A 17,800-nucleotide genomic window follows, 5' to 3' on the forward strand; every position below is an offset into this window, starting at 1 on the left:
GAAACAGAGCTAGAAAGTCAAAATCAAAGTGATTTTTCCATAGGTAAGGAAGAAAGCTTTTATTATCCTTGACTCAGAATCTTCCCCACCAAGACTGTGAACACCACAACTTTGGAAAATTCAACTCTGTATGCCCCTTGCTTAGAAGATGCCTAGGACATAGGATGTGAATTATCTGGACTTGAGAAAGTAAGGAGGGACGGATGGAAGGAGGGAGCAAAGAAGGGCTGGAAGGGATTAATATTGATAACTAAAACATTTCTTGGTAAGTACTTTAATAATTTTCAAAAAATAACAGCATTCCTGACAGAGTTCATTGCTTGCTTAAAAACAAAGTGTATTTCTTTTTTAAAAAAATACCTTTATTGGAGTATAATTGCTTTACAATGTTGTGTTAGTTTCTGCTGTACAACAAAGTGAATCAGCTATATGTATACATATATCCCCATATCTCCTCCCTCTTGCGTCTCCCTCCCACACTCCCTATCCCATCCCTCTAGGTGTTCACAAAGCACTGAGCTTATCTCCCGGTGCTATGCAGCTGCTTCCCACTAGCTATCCATTTTACATTTGGTAGTGTATATATGTCAGTGCTACTCTCTCACTTAATCCCAGCTTCCCCTTCCCTCTCCCCATGTCCTCAAGTCCATTCTCTACATCTGCGTCTTTATTCCTGCCCTGCCACTAGGTTCATCAGTACCATTATTTTAGATTCCATATATGTGCGTTGGCATACGGTATTTGTTTTTCTCTTTCTGACTTACTTCACTCTGTATGACAGGCTCTAGGTCCATCCACCTCACTACAAATAACTCAATTTTGTTTCTTTTTATGGCTGAGTAATATTCCATTGTATATATGTGCCACATCTTCTTTATCCATTCATCTGTCGATGGACACTTAGGTTGCTTCCATGTCCTGGCTATTGTAAATAGAGCTGCAGTGAACATTGTGGTACATGACTCTTTTTGAATTATGGTTTTCTCAGGGTATATGCCCAGTAGTGGGATTGCTGGGTCATATGGTAGTTCTATTTTTAGTTTTTTAAGGAACTTCCATTCTGTTCTCCATAGTGGCTGTATCAATTTACATTCCCACCAACAGTGCAAGAGGGTTCCCTTTTCTCCACACCCTCTCCATCATATATTGTTTGTAGATTTTTTGATGATGGTCATTCTGACCAGTGTGAGGTGATACCTCATTGTAGCTTTAATTTGCATTTCTCTAATGATTAGTGATGTTGATCATCCTTTCATGTGTTTGTTGGCAATCTGTATATCTTCTTTGGAGAAATGTCTATTTAGGTCTTCTGCCCATTTTTGGATTAGGTTGTTTGGGTTTTTTTAATTGAGCTGAATGAGCTGCTTGTATATTTTGGAGATTAATCCTTTGTCAGTTGCTTTGTTTGCAAATATTTTCTCCCATTCTGAGGATTGTCTTTTCATCTGTTTATGGTTTCCTTTGCTGTGCAAAAGCTTTGAAGTTTCATTAGGTCCCATTTGTTTATTTTTGGTTTTATTTCCATTATTCTAGGGGGTGGGTCAAAAAAGATCTTGCTGTGATTTATGTCCTAGAGTGTTCTGTCTATGTTTTCCTGTAAGAGTTTTATAGTGTCTGGCCTTGCATTTAGGTCTTAAATCCATTTAGAGTTTATTTTTGTGTATGGTGTTGGGAAGTGTTCTAATTTCATTCTTTTACATGTAGCTCTCCAGTTTTTCCCAGCACCACTTATTGAAGAGGCTGTCTTTTCTCCATTGTGTCTTCTTGCCTCCTTTGTCAAAGATAAGGTGACCATACATGCGTGGGTTTGTCTCTGGGCTTTCTATCCTGTTCCATTGATCTATATTTCTGTTTTTGTGCCAGTACAGAAAGTGTTATATTTCTATGTTCTGGAACTGTAGGTAGTAATTATCCTAACAAAGCAGACAGATGTCCAGTGGAAAAGGTGGGCATTATGTTGTCCCTCCAGTCCCAGGGAAGAGTCGGATCCTCCAGATCCACATTTAATGAACTTTTAAGAGAAAACACTTGACTCCCAGCTCACTAAAAACACACCTAAAAAGAATCAGCAAGAATGACTAATTTCTGAATATTCATAGTCAAGAGGTAAAGGAGACAATTTCTCAGGCCTACATTGGTGGTGGAATATGAGATCAGGCTGTTCCCAAAGCTCTGACTACATGGAGTAAAAACCAGTAGTTCTAAGTTTCAAAGACTGAAAAGAACACTCTGATAAGAGGTTAGGGAGTTGGAAGAGCAGGGTGGTGGGCTCTTAATAGACCCAGTGGGGAAGGAATAGCATCATGGAATCACTAGGGGATATAGACAGGTATGAGCGATCTGAATTCATATAAATAAGCTCAAGTAACACATAGAAAACTAATCATTAAAGCAAAAAGAGGAACTGAAAAGCATGGTGGGGTAAATTTAGAGTATTAACCAGGGAGCCAAGAAAAAGGGCCTCATTTCATCATCATGATTAATATATTTCATCAAAGGGATCTCTCATACCCTAGTGCCTTGACGTTGTTGATCCGTAAGACAAGGGTAGGAAGAGAGGTAGGCTGATAAAAAGCTGGTTACTGTCTTGGTCAGGACTATATACATAACACATGTACATAAATGCCTGCCGTGAGCTTTTTTTCTTTTTTAATTGAAGTATAGTTGATTTACAATGTTATGTTAGTTTCAGGTGTACAGCAAAGTGACTCAGATATATATACATACTAGTTTTTATTCCATGTAGTTAGAGCTTTGGGAACAGCCTGATCTCATTTTCCACCACAGTGGAGGCCTGAGAAATTGTCTCCCTTACCCCTTGATTCTTCTTCAGATTCTTTTCGTTTATAGGGTATTACAAAATATTGAGTATAGTTCCCTTTGCTATACAATAGGTCTTTGTTGGTTATCTCTTTTATATATAGTAGTGTGTATATGTTAACCTGCTGTGCGTTTTACTGTACTTCATCATTCCATGCAACATTATATTTGGGAAAGCAACAGAGGTATAGAACTAGGTTTTCTGATAAATCAAGCTATTTATTCTTTCCTTTAAACGTGGGCTAGCATAGTTAACAATGAATTCATTTAATGGTGAATAAGTCGTTTTACTAGGCTGGGGAGGTTAAGGAAGAGGGAAAATGGGAGAGGTGAGAAAACAATTCTAAAGCAGTTTGACCACTTGAGATTTATTTATTTTATTGTCAGTATTTTGTGTTCTGACTGAAATATTCTTTTTGAATTACAATGAACATTATAAATAACTATACAAATTCTTCAAACCTACAATAATTTTTGAACTTAAAAAAATAATCATAAACTCACAGAGAGTTTCAGAAATAGTAGAGGTCCCCCATGTCCTTCACCTAAATTCTCCCAGTGGTAACAACATATGTAATTATAGTAAAATATCAAAACTAGGAAATTGACATTAATGCAATTTACACACCTTATTCAGATTCCACCAGTTTTTACATGCACTCGTGTGTGTGGGTATATGTATATGTGTGTCAAACTAACAATACTTCTAACCCTCCAAAAGAAATATTCTTCAGCATTTTTTTAATACTAACTAGTCATTTACATATGATATTATCTGATGCTAATTCTTAGTAGTATTCTGTTACTACCTAATACTCTAATACTATAATATATTTTTTCATTTTCTTTCCTTGCCTGCAGTGTATCTGTTAGACTTCGGAGCAGTTGATGAATGCTAACTTTTATTAATTTCTTTAAATATTGTATATATTACTCCTGAGGGCCTTAAAGAGGATTCACAATGTGTATTGCTAAGTATAGACACTGTCATAGTTTAAGTTCATGTTTAAAATTCTTTCAGTATTAGGCTATCAAAAGGTCTGTGACTATAATCTTATTTTATGTAACTGTTTGTCATTGTCTTAGTTCAGATTACTCTAACAGAATACTATGGACTGGGTGGCTTAAACAACAAATATTTATTTTTCACAGTTCTGGAGGCTGGGAAGTCTAATATCAAGGTATTGGCAGATTTGGTTTTTGGCTTGTAGATGGCTGCCTTCTTACATGGCAAAGAGAGAGAAGGGAAGCAAGCTCTCTTGTATCTCTTCTAATAAGGGCACCCATCCCATCATGATGGTACCCTTCTCATCACTTAATTACCTCCCCAAGGCCTCATCTCCAAATATCATCACATTGAGATTAGGGTTTCAACATGTGAATTAATTAGGGGTGGGGCAGACAGAAACATTCAGTCCATAGTAGTTATTTTGAATGAGTTTTCCTAGTATATTTTGAGTTTCTTGCTAGTGTAATTTTAAAAATAATATCATTGAAGCCTCAGAGACTGTGTATAATTGTAGTCACATCAGAAGCTATTGTCTTAATTGTCTCACAAAAACTAATCACCAAAAAGTGGACTGTGTGATTTTTTCTTCTTAAAATTTTTAATTTATCTTTTTAAAAAAATATATTTCTTAAGCTTTTTGCTGAAGACAGGGTGAAAATCCATTTTCAGCTATTTTCCATTCTTCTTAAGTTTTTTAAGATTACCAACATTTCCTCCTTATAACTCAAGTTGCATAAATTATCGTGGGGATTTTATAAAAGATATTGTCAAATATGCTGTCATCAATAGTAATGAGGAAATAAAGATGCCTCTGCCTCACAAAATAAGTAGGGTAGCAGGCAAAGAAGTCAGGAAATCTTGGCAATCATTCAAAGACTTAGGAATGTGGGTCCTTGTGAGTCTTGCTGGAAGAGTGAAAAGGCTTTAGAAAAGGACCCAGGAGACCCAGATCTAGTCTTTGCCCTGTCACAGTTTATACCTTCCAATCACTGTCTTACTGACTGAATTTTCTCACTTGTAAAATAAGAGAAGTAATGTCTGTTTTGCTTACATCACAGGGTTGAAGTGAGAATCAGATGAGGTTAAAATACTTTGAGAAGTGGAGAGTGTGATATAAAGTGGTAGTATTATCAAGAACAACACAAGCAGTCAGAAACAGCCGCTCTGAGTGATCTATCGGAGAACACCTCAAACACATCACTATTGCTTGCTCCCCTCTCCCCTTCTAAGGGGGCTTTTGAAGTAGACTCAGATGGAAGGTTTTCACTCAGATTCAAACAGAATCAAAACATGCCAAGGAGAATGGGCACATCAGATGTCAAAAGGGAATAGAAACAGTGAGAGGGCGAGCCAGAATCCACAAACAGCTGAAGATGTTTGTTCCAAGAAAGACATGAAATAGAAAGTAGTCTTTCGCCAACTTACCATTGCTTGATTCCATGCAAGTATAAGTTTGACTTCCAAGCAATGTCGTGATAACTAACTGGAGACCTCTTGCATGTGTCCTGATGTCTCTGGTTCATTGCTGAGCTCATTCACATCTTGTTTTCAGATCCATGGTAAATCTCAAATGAGTTAATATTTCCATCCCCACTAACTCATATGAAATAAAAGGAAGTTCACAAAGCAGTGTGACTAGAGGACTGGGGGAAAGCAAACGAAGGAGCAAAGGCGGTATTTTACTACCTAGCAAGATTTAGTAGACCCCACAAATTTATACTCTAGACTAACTTCACCTAATTTGTATGTGTTCACAGTATTATAGAAATGAGTTAACAGGTATTCTCTGATCTCATTTTCCATCTTTTCAATCAGATAGCCAAGGTAAAACTTGTTGAGACCTGTAATTGCAGTGGTTTCTTGTTGGGTAATATAGCAGATGACCAAAAAAAATTTTTTTTTCTGAGTAAGAAAAAGCCATCGGACAAAGACAGACATGATTTTTAAATCAAAATGCTCTTTAAGCCAAATGGTTTATTCAAGTAAAAATTATATAATACAACGTTTTACACTTACTAGGGGCCCTGGCAGCAATGCCCTTAAGAGATTCAGAGAAGTGATGCATTTTTAAGTCCTAATTTGTCTACATGTGCTTTATTTTAGATGATGTCCAATTTAAGTCACTGGTTTACATATCCTTATAATTTACATACTTGGGTTATCTTCTAGAAGTCTCAGAAAATATGTGTCTTAGTAATATTGTGAACATATGCAAGAAAGCTAAACAGGTGACTCGTTTCCAAGGGACATTACGTGGGACGTGGCTAGTAAAGTTTGCATTTAGGTGTGTGTGGGTCAGAACATAATCTAATGAGTATATTGTTTTCTGGACTAAAATCTACTAAAATTTTCTTCTTATGCTGAAAACTTTACATGCTCATAATCTGTCATCTCTGAAGAAAAATACAACTGAAAAACAGACTTTTGTCTGTTTTGTGACTTTCATATTTATTGACGTCATGAATATACTTTTTGCTAACCACCCTTTGTTCTTTGGGAGAAGGAAGAAATTGAATCATGTTCATGTACTTGAATAGGTCATGATGATATCCATTGTTCTATGATCTATTTAAAATCCATGTCAAGACAGAGTCCAACTAGGATATAAAAATAAAAATGATGACTAGTACTTTACTTGGAGTAATGATCATTGTCATCTGAAGAGTGGGCTGTTTAAATGTAGTTGAGCTGGCATTTTGGACCCTCAATTACAGTATGCTGCAATATATGATTTAACTGATACTTAAAATATATGTGTCAACAGTACAGTATAACTTCCCTATCTCCCCAAAATAGCCCATATATTATGATGTAGAGCCCTGTACAGAAATCTTTACAAGAAATGTTTTTATAAACAAAATAGTCACTCTGTTCTTCACTTATAAACGTTCACTGTACATTAATGATGCACATAATATGTGCAAGGCTTTACCACATTTTAGAAATACAGAACCATGTTACTTCTGTTTTTTAGTAATATGGTAGAACAGATATTCAATTAAATCTCTCCTACCACAGTATATCTAAAACTCATGGGAGAATATTAAAGAACTTTTCAGTGCATGGTTGAGCTAATGGGCTACCAGAGTATTTCTCTGAGAAAGTGCAAATTTATCAACTACGTGGGCAACAGGTGGACACTAGGCATTTCCCAGGGTGAGCAACCAATCCCAGCCAGACTGGAGATGGATTTTTAAAAGTCCAGAGATGGCAGGAGACAAGGCCTTGGTCCAAAGGGTGAGAGAAGCTTTCTGCATAAAATGGAACCCCTGAGGTACTATCTTCAGTGCAATAACCATAGAAAAAGAAAACCTACACAGAGAGACAGAGGATGTATTTGACTTTCTCTCCCTGGGTGATAGATAGGGCAAGACGATAAATAAATAACTACCTTGGAGAATAACTAAATTATCTTGTGGAATTTTCACCTATAATCCATATTACTTGTATGGCCCACATTTTTAATTTGGTGGAACAGGTCCTGGTTGGTGTAGCCCAAAATATGTGTTAGAAGTGAATTTAAATCTTCTTTAAAACAATGAGTTTTCCATACCCATCCTCAAGGAATTCACAAAGATAAAAGCCTAAACAACATGATCTCCTAATTTGACAATTCACCAACTACATGGGGGAAACGTCACCCTGAAAACAAGCCAATAGAAAAAATGAATAGCAGAATTAGATTCACCTATTTAGAATTATTATATATAATTCATATGCATCAAGAAATAAATATTGAAAAGCATTTTTAAGAAAAATTGACTATCCAAATTAACTGGGTGGACTTGACAAAAGATCTTTAAAAAGTAAAACGTATAAATAACTGAAAAGAAGAATGCAATGAATGGACTAAATAACAGGTTGGTCATGGCCGAAGATAGGTAAGTGAAGTATAGGACTGAGCAGGTTACACAGAACACGGCCGAGAGAGAGAGAAGGATGGGGGAAGCCTGAAGCTGAGATTGAAGATTAAGATAGTGTGAAAAGGTCTAATGTATGCTTAACGGGGATTCTGACAGGAGGAACCATAGAATGATGTAAAGGCAGTGCATCAAGGTACTAGCTTACAAAGGTACTAGCTAAGACTTCTGAAGATTTAAATATTAAACTACAGGTTTAGGAATTCCAAGAAAGAATTTTTAAAAATACATACATATAACATCTTCATGAACCTGCAGAATAGAAAAGACAAAGATCTGAAAAGCATCCAGAGGGAACTAGATTGCCAGATGGCTGATTTCTCACCAGAAACAATGGAAGCTAAAAATTGGTGGAATGGCATCTTTGAAGTGCTGTTAGTCTAGGATTCTATATCCAGTGAAATTAGTTTTTAAGAACCACAGTAAAATAAAGTCATTTTCTGAGGCTACCAAAAGCCTCTCCGATGGGTACATTTATAGAATGTTCTTCAGAAAGAAATCAGTGATCCCAGAAGGAAATAAGAGCTACAAAAATAAACAGAGCAAAGAATGTAAATCTAAACAAACATTGATTGTTTAAAATAGAACAGTAGTGGGTGATTTCTAGAGTTAAAAAATCCAATGTATAACTATAATTATGGGGGGATCATGTCAAGGGGTGGATAATCAGTTAAAACATTCTAAAGTCTGCATTGTTTGGGAAAAGGTGAAAAAAGTATTAATAATTTTAGTGTTTGTGATCTTAGCTATCTATTATCAAATATCTAGGATAACCATTAAATAATAGAATATAACATCCAAACTAGTACAGGGGAAAAAATACAGAAATGAATATGAATATATGAATACATAGACACTGTAAATGGACTGACTCTTGAGTCAAAGACAAAGATAGCCTAGCTTCAAAAAAACGTAATTATATTCTACTTATGAGGCATACTAATATGAACACAGAATATTTGAAACTAAAAGGATCAAGTGGTTTATAATTTAAATATTAACCAGATATCTTTAATTTTTATTGCAAGAACCACAGTGTTACTACATATTCCTAAACAGTTTGTTTCACTAGAAAGACTTGATAATTCCTTTCTAAATACAAAAAAAAATTGATAGAACTGCAAAGAACATTAACAAATCCACAATATAATGAACAAGCTTGACATAATGTACTTATATGGAACAATTGGAGAATACACATCCTTTCAAAGCACATGGAACATTTATAAAAGTTGATCATATGCTTCACCATTTTATGAGCTCACAAAATTCAAATGATTGCTTCATAAAAATTATATTCTTTTATCATAAGGTAATCAAGTTATTGATCGATATAAAAAACATAACACCTGCATACATTTGAAAAATTTAAATCATACTTCTAAATAACCCATGGGCCAAAGAATAAACCAGAGCCACATTAAAAGCATAGGCCCTTATGATCCTGTAGAACTTGCATTAATTAATAATAGAGCCAATGAAGTATAAAAACAGTAGACTCATAAAGGGAATTTGACATTTGAATAAAAATAATCTACACCATGAAGTAATATGCAGTGAGAGGCTAATGAAGATTCATAGTAAATAATTACTATGCTCAGGGGAAAATTAGTTTAGCTTGGGGCTTACAAAAATATTTTTTTAAAAAAGAGATCATTTTTTCTGATGATTAAATTGTATAACCAAATATCAGAGGGCAAGATAATTATGAGTACATCAAAATTAAATAACTATGTGTGACAACCTAAAAGTGCCATAAATAAGATTGTTACATTCCAAAGAAAGCATTTGGAAATATATTTGCAACAGGTATGATAGAAAGGCAAGAAGTGATTTGCGCAAAAAGCATGAAGAGGTTATTCAGAAAGCAAGAAATAGAAATAGCTAATAAAGATTTGAAAAGATGTACAACATCAAATGTAATCAGAAGGGATAAAGAGGGAAGCAACAATGAGATAATATTTTTCAAGTCTGCTTGGTAAGCATGAAAAAGATTGAAAATTCATACATAGGGGTTTACGTACACAGGGGTTCGTCCATATATTTTCTCCATTCTTCATATTGTCATTCAACTTGGCTTATGGCCTGTCTTTTTTTGTCATGAATTAAAATTTGGTGTTTTGTAGTACTATTTATCACTCTTGCAGTTTTTATGAGGTTCGGTTATACTACTTTTATCTTCTGTTGACAGTGTGACAGTATATTCTGTACTCTTTGATCCAGTAATTCCAATTCTAGAAATTTGTCCCAAGGTATATAAAATTTTGTATATACAAAACTGTTCTTTGTAGCTTCATTAATACTAGTGAAAAAATGGGTAAATTTCCAGAAATAAAGATTATGATGCATGTGTGTGTGTGTGTGTGTGTGTATATATATATATATATATATATATATATACACACACACACACACACATATAGGTATATGTATATAGGTATATGCTATTTCTATATAAATATAAAAGATTATATAGAATAATAGTAGCCATTTAAATTATATATAGATTAATCTTTACATAAAAAGAGATGCATGATATTACTAAGTGGAAAAAGCAGGATATATCTCTTTTGTGTGAACTGGTGTATACCTATCAGTTATAAGCAGCTACTTGTTTACAGTTGCATAGACAGTAGTTATATCCCATGATGAGTGTGTAGAATATGCTGTAAAATAAAAAGTACCAGAACAGAATCAGGGGTCCTGAGTTTTAGTCACTGTTGGGCTATTTTTGACAGATCTCTTTACATCTCAGGGCCTCCTTAAGTGCCCTCATCTCTAAAGATGTGGGAAGGGAGGTGAGCATTGACTTCATTAGCATAGAAATACACCACAGTGGTTGTCACATCCCCCTCCTGCATCCAGGGCAAGCATTAGTCGTCAGTCCTCGCCTTCTTTCTCTGGGCTTAGCCATGCCTTAGAATTGTTCTCAGCACACACCGTATTAGGCCACCATTTCTAAACAGATTGTCCTTTGCACTTGACGCTTCTTTGCCATCCTTGGATAAGATCTTAGAAGTCCTTTCAGCTAAATGATTTTTCTGATTAAAGAACTAAGTTATTGTGGTGAGAAATAACAAGGAATATCTTTCAGAAAAATTTTGTACTTTTCTGGCAGCCACATCTTAAAAAAGGTGAACACAAACAGGTAAAATAGGTTTTGATAATATATTTTATTAAGTACAATATATCAACATGTAATTGATATAAAATAACTACTAATGCATTATTTTATGTTGTCTTTTCACATAAGATCTTTGAAATCCAGTGTGTATTTACAGCAATCCCATCTTAGATGATGAATTTTCTTTGGAAATCCTTGATGTATATTTTAATTTCCTGTTTAAAAAGTAGTTTCTCATACCCACATTATTAAATTTTCTAATAAATGAATTGAGTACTAGTTTTTAAATTTAATTAAAATTAAAAATTAAGATGTGGTCACAGTAGCCATATTTCAAGTACCCATTAGCCATAGGTGGCTGGTGTTTACCATATTGGACATCGAAAGTTCAGAGAATACAAAGGAACATACAACTTGATTTTAGCCTTCAAGGAGATTTTCTGGTTGGGAAAGCAAGATATCAAAAATAAGCATACAGGAATGTAATCCAAAACAGAATGTAATTAAGTGTAAGTGTAAGTGTAAAAGTTTGCAATGGACAGACTTAATGCTACTTGGGTAAGAAATTCCAGAAACGCCTACAGCTTGCTACATTCTTCACTACGTTGAAGTCTGAGTGGTGTCGAGGATGTGTTGAGTTTGGGAGAATGAGGTGTCTTCCTTTAGAAAGTGTGTGTGTTCTCCCTGCAGGCACGGGACTCGCTGTGCTGGAGAAGTGGCTGCCGCAGCAAACAACTCTCACTGCACAGTTGGCATTGCTTTCAACGCCAGGATCGGAGGTATGGGAAACAGGCACGAGTGGATGTAGAAACAAGCCAAGAGCTCTCACCCTAACTGGTTTTCAGAACCCTTTTCTGAACTAAAGACAGGCAGGCATATGTTTGCATAATAGAGTTCAACTACTGCTGACAGCAAAAAGACCTTGTTAACCTGCATTATTAAGCAGCCCCCCTAAAGCGTTGCAAACACAGACATTTCTTTCTTTAAATAGGAATAAGAAAAGGTTGTCCAATAACGAAGATGGGGTCATTACCATCTATACCAAATTGTACAATTGGTACCTGGGTCAGAAAGAACTAAGGATATAAACACCAGGCCGTAATATCTCTATGGAAAGAAGCATTTTGAAATTCTGTCAAAGCAGAAAATATGTTTTTTCTTTCCCATAGGCTTTACAAAATTTCCTTTAAATTGTAATTAAAAGGTAAAGAGTAAAATCTCCTTTTGTAGCCCCAGAGTATAGTAATACTATTACCATTAATAATTGCAGGTTATAGATATACATATATATACATACACAAGCTCAAATATACATATACTTACTACAAGGACCAACCAAAGCAGTGTAAATTCAGATATTAATAAAACAAACTCTTACTTTCCCATTTGTAATCATCTTTTTTAGTATAGCCTGGTGACACAGCCACGCACAAATGGGAAGAAAACATTGTAAGAGATGGTATAGATCCTACTGGCTTTGAAGGTGTTCCTCTAAGCATCTCCTGAAGCTTCATTTCATAAGATGAAGCTCCTGGAACCAGGCTGACATCCTTGTTTCCAATATACTATTTGTTTCCAAATGGTAAACAGAGTTGGATCTAAAAAATAGAAATGATAGTCCTTTCTAAGGTTAATGTAGATGTCTTATAACATGAAATAATTGGGGTATATAATGACGGTGCTAAGAAAAGGTTTTTTGAGACTGTCCTTTGTGTCATTCGTCAGTAAATTTGACCTCTTTCTTTCTTTCATTTCACCCGGGATTCCTAGAGTATGGCAGCTTATTAACCAGTAATTAGCAGTACTCTGAGAGCATCTGCTGTGTATCAAGGGCAAGGTTCATGGAGGTGTTATGGAAAGGAGACAGACATCCTCTGAAGAATTGTGAGGGTGCTGGAGGCCCCTGCTCTCCTCAGGATAGTTGGATGACTACAGTGGCTGTCCAGTCAACCCTACTTGCTGTCCAGCACACACACACTCACATACACAGACACACACCCAGGTCCCTATCATTACTATTCAGTACTAACCCAGCACTTCTGACCTTGAGGGAATGAAGGGATGAACTTGTGAAGTTCACAGATAAACTGCTGACCTAGCTAAACAAGACCTCTAAAACAATGAATGAATGGCAATGCCTGACAAATGTTCTTTCATCCTAAAAGCAAGAACATCCTAAATTATAAATTTAACCCCTCAGAGCCAAGGCATGAAGGCTTGCAGTTAGTTAAATGAAGAAAACGTAACCTTTCATTTTTAAACCTGAGAAAATAAAATTCTTATCAATTTTTGGTCAGAAAATTAATATTATGCTCTAGATATGATTTTATCAAGCATGTTTTCATGGACGTCACATAAATTTCATGGTGTAGAAACTGAATTCAGGTGCTGTGTAGACACTCCTGTGTTTAGACATACTGATTGGATTATTTCAGGCCTCCCTGTAGTGGTAAAATAGTTCCATTTTATACCTTTAAATAGAAGTAAGAATATGAAATATTTCATCTTTATTTGGTAAAAACCATGCAGATGAGTTTTGAATATTCATGTCAAATCAAAACAAACCAATGGCTGCTGAGGACCCAGTATGTGCAGAGCATCCTGCTGGGTATTTTCCTCCCACAAAATAAACTGCTGAAAAGCGTTCTAAGTATGCTTTACATTCCATAATTTTTAAATGGACTTGTTCAAAACCTTTGTTCTCCACATCACTTGTTTCTATACATCTCCTTTAAAAATACGCAAGTCTAGAAGAAAAGACAGTCAAGAGATACAGCAGCCAAATGCAACGTCTTTAGGGATGCTTTGGGGAAATTTAAGGTAGAGTGGGTGTTTGTTTCCCCCTTTTTTTGGAAAAAATATTAAACGATAGAGTGTCATATCTGTCATGTAATTTAAAATGGTTTAGCCTAATATTTATATTTTTAGATGAAGAAAATATGGCAAAATGTTAACAGTTGTTGAGTCCTGGCTGTATCCAGGTTCATTGTCATTTTTTTCTGTTTTTCTGTGTTTGTGATTTTATAGTTAAAAGTTAAACATTTTTTTAAAAGCACAAAGAAGATATGGTTCCTTCAAGAATATTTTTATATTCCACCAGAATTCCCACCTCAAACCACATAGCCTCTAAAGCTGCCTGATTTAGGGGTTTTTTTTTTTTTGATTTAGGGTTTTATTATTTAATCCTCATTTATTGGTAACCAAAGAGAGTTGAAATCCTACTAGATAACAAGGTTTTCCTAAGGAGTAAATTTGGTCTATAAGGACATAATTTTAAAGTAATACAATATCTCAGTGATGGTATTTAGCTTCAGCTGAAGGAAAGATATGTTTACTTATTAGGTGTTTTGTTGTTATTGTGTGTCTGTAAAATAAAAAGAAAAAAAGAAAGCTTTGTATTTGACAACTTTTTTTAGTATCTTAGTGTCTATTTTTGCAAATTAAGGTTAATAATAAATTCCTATCTGTCTGGTGGGAATACTTACATGGAGATTAATGACTAAACATTGTCCAAACCCTTTGAGAATTATTTGATGTGTAACATGCACAGAGGGCATTCTCACTTATTATTTGACTTATAATAACTTGGCAAAGAAGTCATATATTAAGTTCACATCAGTATTTCAGATTAGGAGATAATATTAAATATGGAGGAAATTGGACCACTCTAACTTGGCGGCTTTCCAAATTTCTAAGACTGCTGGGGTTAGAATGTTTTATACCAATTATGAGCCCAAGGTACCTAATGAAGAGAAGTTTTGGGAAGATGGATTGCTTGAGGCTCCCTTTGTCAAGAGACAAAGATATCTCTTAAGACAGAGATAAAGAGAAGGGAAAGAATGTGGAAACTTAGAAAAAGAGAACAATGGCTAAAAAAAGTTTTTAAAGAAGTTTTGCTCTTCTACATGCAATGTAACTTCCTTTCCCCCCCAAGAAAGCTTCAGAAAAGTCTTGCACTATCCTTTTCTGAGGAACATACGCTGACTTAAGTGTTGATTTAAAGGTTATTCTTTCCTTAAAGAAAAAATGCTACAATTGAAATATATCTTGGTCTGTTTGGGTGAAGCTTCTGATAGAGTTACTTCCCCTTTCTGTCTTACAGGAGTTCGAATGCTGGATGGAGATGTCACGGATATGGTTGAAGCAAAATCAGTTAGCTTCAATCCTCAGCATGTGCACATTTACAGTGCGAGCTGGGGCCCGGATGATGATGGCAAGACTGTGGATGGACCAGCTCCACTCACCCGGCAAGCCTTTGAAAACGGTGTTAGAATGGTAGGTGTTTTTTTTTGTTTTTTTATTTTACTGGAGTATAGTTGATTCACAATATTGTGTTAGTTTCAGGTGTACAGCAAAGTGATTCAGTTATACATACACATATATTCATTCTTTTTTAGATTCTTTTCTCATATAGGTTATCCCAGAATATTGAGTAGAGTTCCCTGTGCTATACAGTAGGTCCTTGTTGGTTATCTATCTTGTATATAGTAGTGTGTATGTTTATCCCAAGCTCCTGATTTATCCCTCCCACCCACATTTCCCCTTTGGTAATCAGAAGTTTGTTTTCAGTATCTGTAAGTCTGTTTCTGTTTTGTAAATAAGTTCATTTGTTTCATTTTTTAAAAAATTAGACTCCATTTTTTTCCATTTCCAATATCATTAGTGATATTTGTCTTTCTCTGTCTGACTTACTTCACTTACTATGATAATCTCTAGGTCTATCCATGTTGCTGAAAATGGCATTTCATTCTTTCTGATGGCTGAGTAATATTCCATTGTATATATGTACCACATCTTCTTTATCCATTCCTTTGTTGGTGGACATTTAGGTTGCTTCCATGTCTTGGCTATTGTGAATAGTGCTGCAATGAACATTGGGGTGCATGTATCCTTTCGGATTATGTTTTTCTCCGGATATATGCCCAGGAGTGGGATTGCTGGATCATATGATAACTATTTTAGTTTTCCGAGGAACCTCCATATTGTTTTCCATAGTGGCTGTATCAATTTACATTCCCACCAACAGTGTAGAAGGGTTCCCTTTTCTCCACACCCTCTCCAGCATTTATTATTTGTAGACTTTTTAATGATGGCCATTCTGACTGGTGTGAGGTGATACTTCATTGTAGTTTTGATTTGCATTTCTCTGATAATTAGTGATGTTCAGCATTTTTTCATGTGCTTTTTGGCAATCTGTATGTCTTCTTTGGAAAAATGTCTATTTAGATCTTCTGCCCATTTTTTGATTGGGTTGTTTGTTTTTTCGACATAGAGCTGCATGAGCTATTTGTATATTTTAAAAGCACCTCAGCTCAAACTGTGTTGATTGGTGATGACTTTCATATGAAGCCACCTCTGAAACAGTGAGTTTCCAATCCTCCCGTCTAGAGGAATGCATGGAGCTCTAGGCTGAGTCAGTAGACAGGACTGTGTGTTGTATCTGTCCTGCAAATAAGCTAAGGGCTAGAGAGTTTCCTCTGATGAGAACAGAGGTATATTTTGATGCTTAGATTTGTTGAAAAGAAATATTTATTAATATGAATATTAACATCATTAATATTCATCAATATGTTAATTTTAGATTTGGAGATATAAATTCTTGAAACTGTGAGACTGAGAATTGGAGATATTGAAACTCTCCAATTGGTGTTGATAGGTCATCCAACAATGCCCTTCTGGGCATCTCCCTTGTGTAGTTCCTTCACTAGTTTCACCTCTGTCCCAGGACAATATTATTTTTCTGTTCCCACATTCCCTAACCAGGCAGCTTAATTCATCATCATTTTCCTTGATTTCACTAAAAAAATTCACTGACCACTCCTCTCCCCCAAATTGACCATATAATCTAATGTAATAAAATATCTGTTTCAAATTACAGATCTTGAGAAATCCTGTCTTATTTAAATTAAATTAAAAAATAAGGGCTCTATAGTTGTAATACTCCACTGGAAGCAACTCCTTTCTCTTTCTTACTCGTGAATGCACCATTGGGTGATTTAAAGCATACATTTTTAAGATTTATTTAAAAAAAGTTTTTATTGAAGTATAGTTAATATATTATATAAATTACAGGTGTACAATATAGTGATTCACAATTTTTAAAGTTTATAATCATTTATAGTTATTACAAAATATTGGCTATATTCCTTGTGTTGTACAATATATCCTTGTAGCTTATTTTATAACTAAGTTTGTCCCTCTTAATCCCTACCCCTATATTGCCCCTCCCCCTTCCATCTCCTGACTGGTAACCACTAGTTTGTTCTCTATATCTGTGACTCTAAAACATACATTTTAATCATGTTCATGTTTGGCCATTGTTGATCTGGGCCTAACCTCTTTTTGTTTCCTCATCTCTTTTTTCTTTTTAGGAATTTAAGCGTACTCCACTCTTTTTTTTTTTAATTGAAGTATAGTTGATTTACAATATTGTGTTGGTTTCAGGTGTACAGTAAAATGATCCAGCTAAGTATATATTTTTCAGATTTTCTATTATAGGTTATTACAAGATATTGAATATAGCCCCCTGTGCTATGCAGTAAATCCTGTTGCTTATCTATTTTCTGTATAGTAGTTTGTATCTGTTAATCCTCTACTCCTAGTTTATCCCTACCTCCTCCCTTTCCCCTTTGGTAGCCACAGGTTTGTTTTCTGTGTCTGTGAAGCATACTCCACTCTTACTACCCATTGGCACATACTGCTTTCTCTACAGTATGTTGTCTTTGACTCTCTCCCATGACCTACTACTATACAGACAAATCCTATTTGACCATCAAACTTCAGTTAAACTGCTACCTCTTCCCAGAAACCTCATTGCCCAAGCTAGAATTTAGTGTATGTGATCCCTACCTTATTTTCCCTATACTTTGTATTCTTCCTGGTATGTATAGTCTTTATCATATTGTGCTCTCTGTCAGAGTTAGTTTT

General features: G+C 35.2%; 1 protein-coding gene across 1 annotated transcript in view; it reads left to right on the forward strand.

Annotated features, from left to right (window-relative positions):
- The window catches only part of PCSK5 (proprotein convertase subtilisin/kexin type 5), a gene marked incomplete at its 5' end in the record, with an annotated part of 318,876 nt that overhangs the window by 148,652 nt on the left and 152,424 nt on the right, over window positions 1-17,800 (forward strand). Inside the window, 2 exons of the mRNA XM_079705774.1 lie at window positions 11,564-11,652; window positions 14,976-15,148. Of these exons, the coding sequence (XP_079561900.1) occupies window positions 11,564-11,652; window positions 14,976-15,148 (262 nt within the window). The remainder of the gene's footprint in view (window positions 1-11,563; window positions 11,653-14,975; window positions 15,149-17,800) is intronic.

Source organism: Hyperoodon ampullatus, assembly GCF_949752795.1.
Source record: "Hyperoodon ampullatus genome assembly, chromosome: 6".
NCBI lineage: Eukaryota > Metazoa > Chordata > Mammalia > Artiodactyla > Ziphiidae > Hyperoodon > Hyperoodon ampullatus.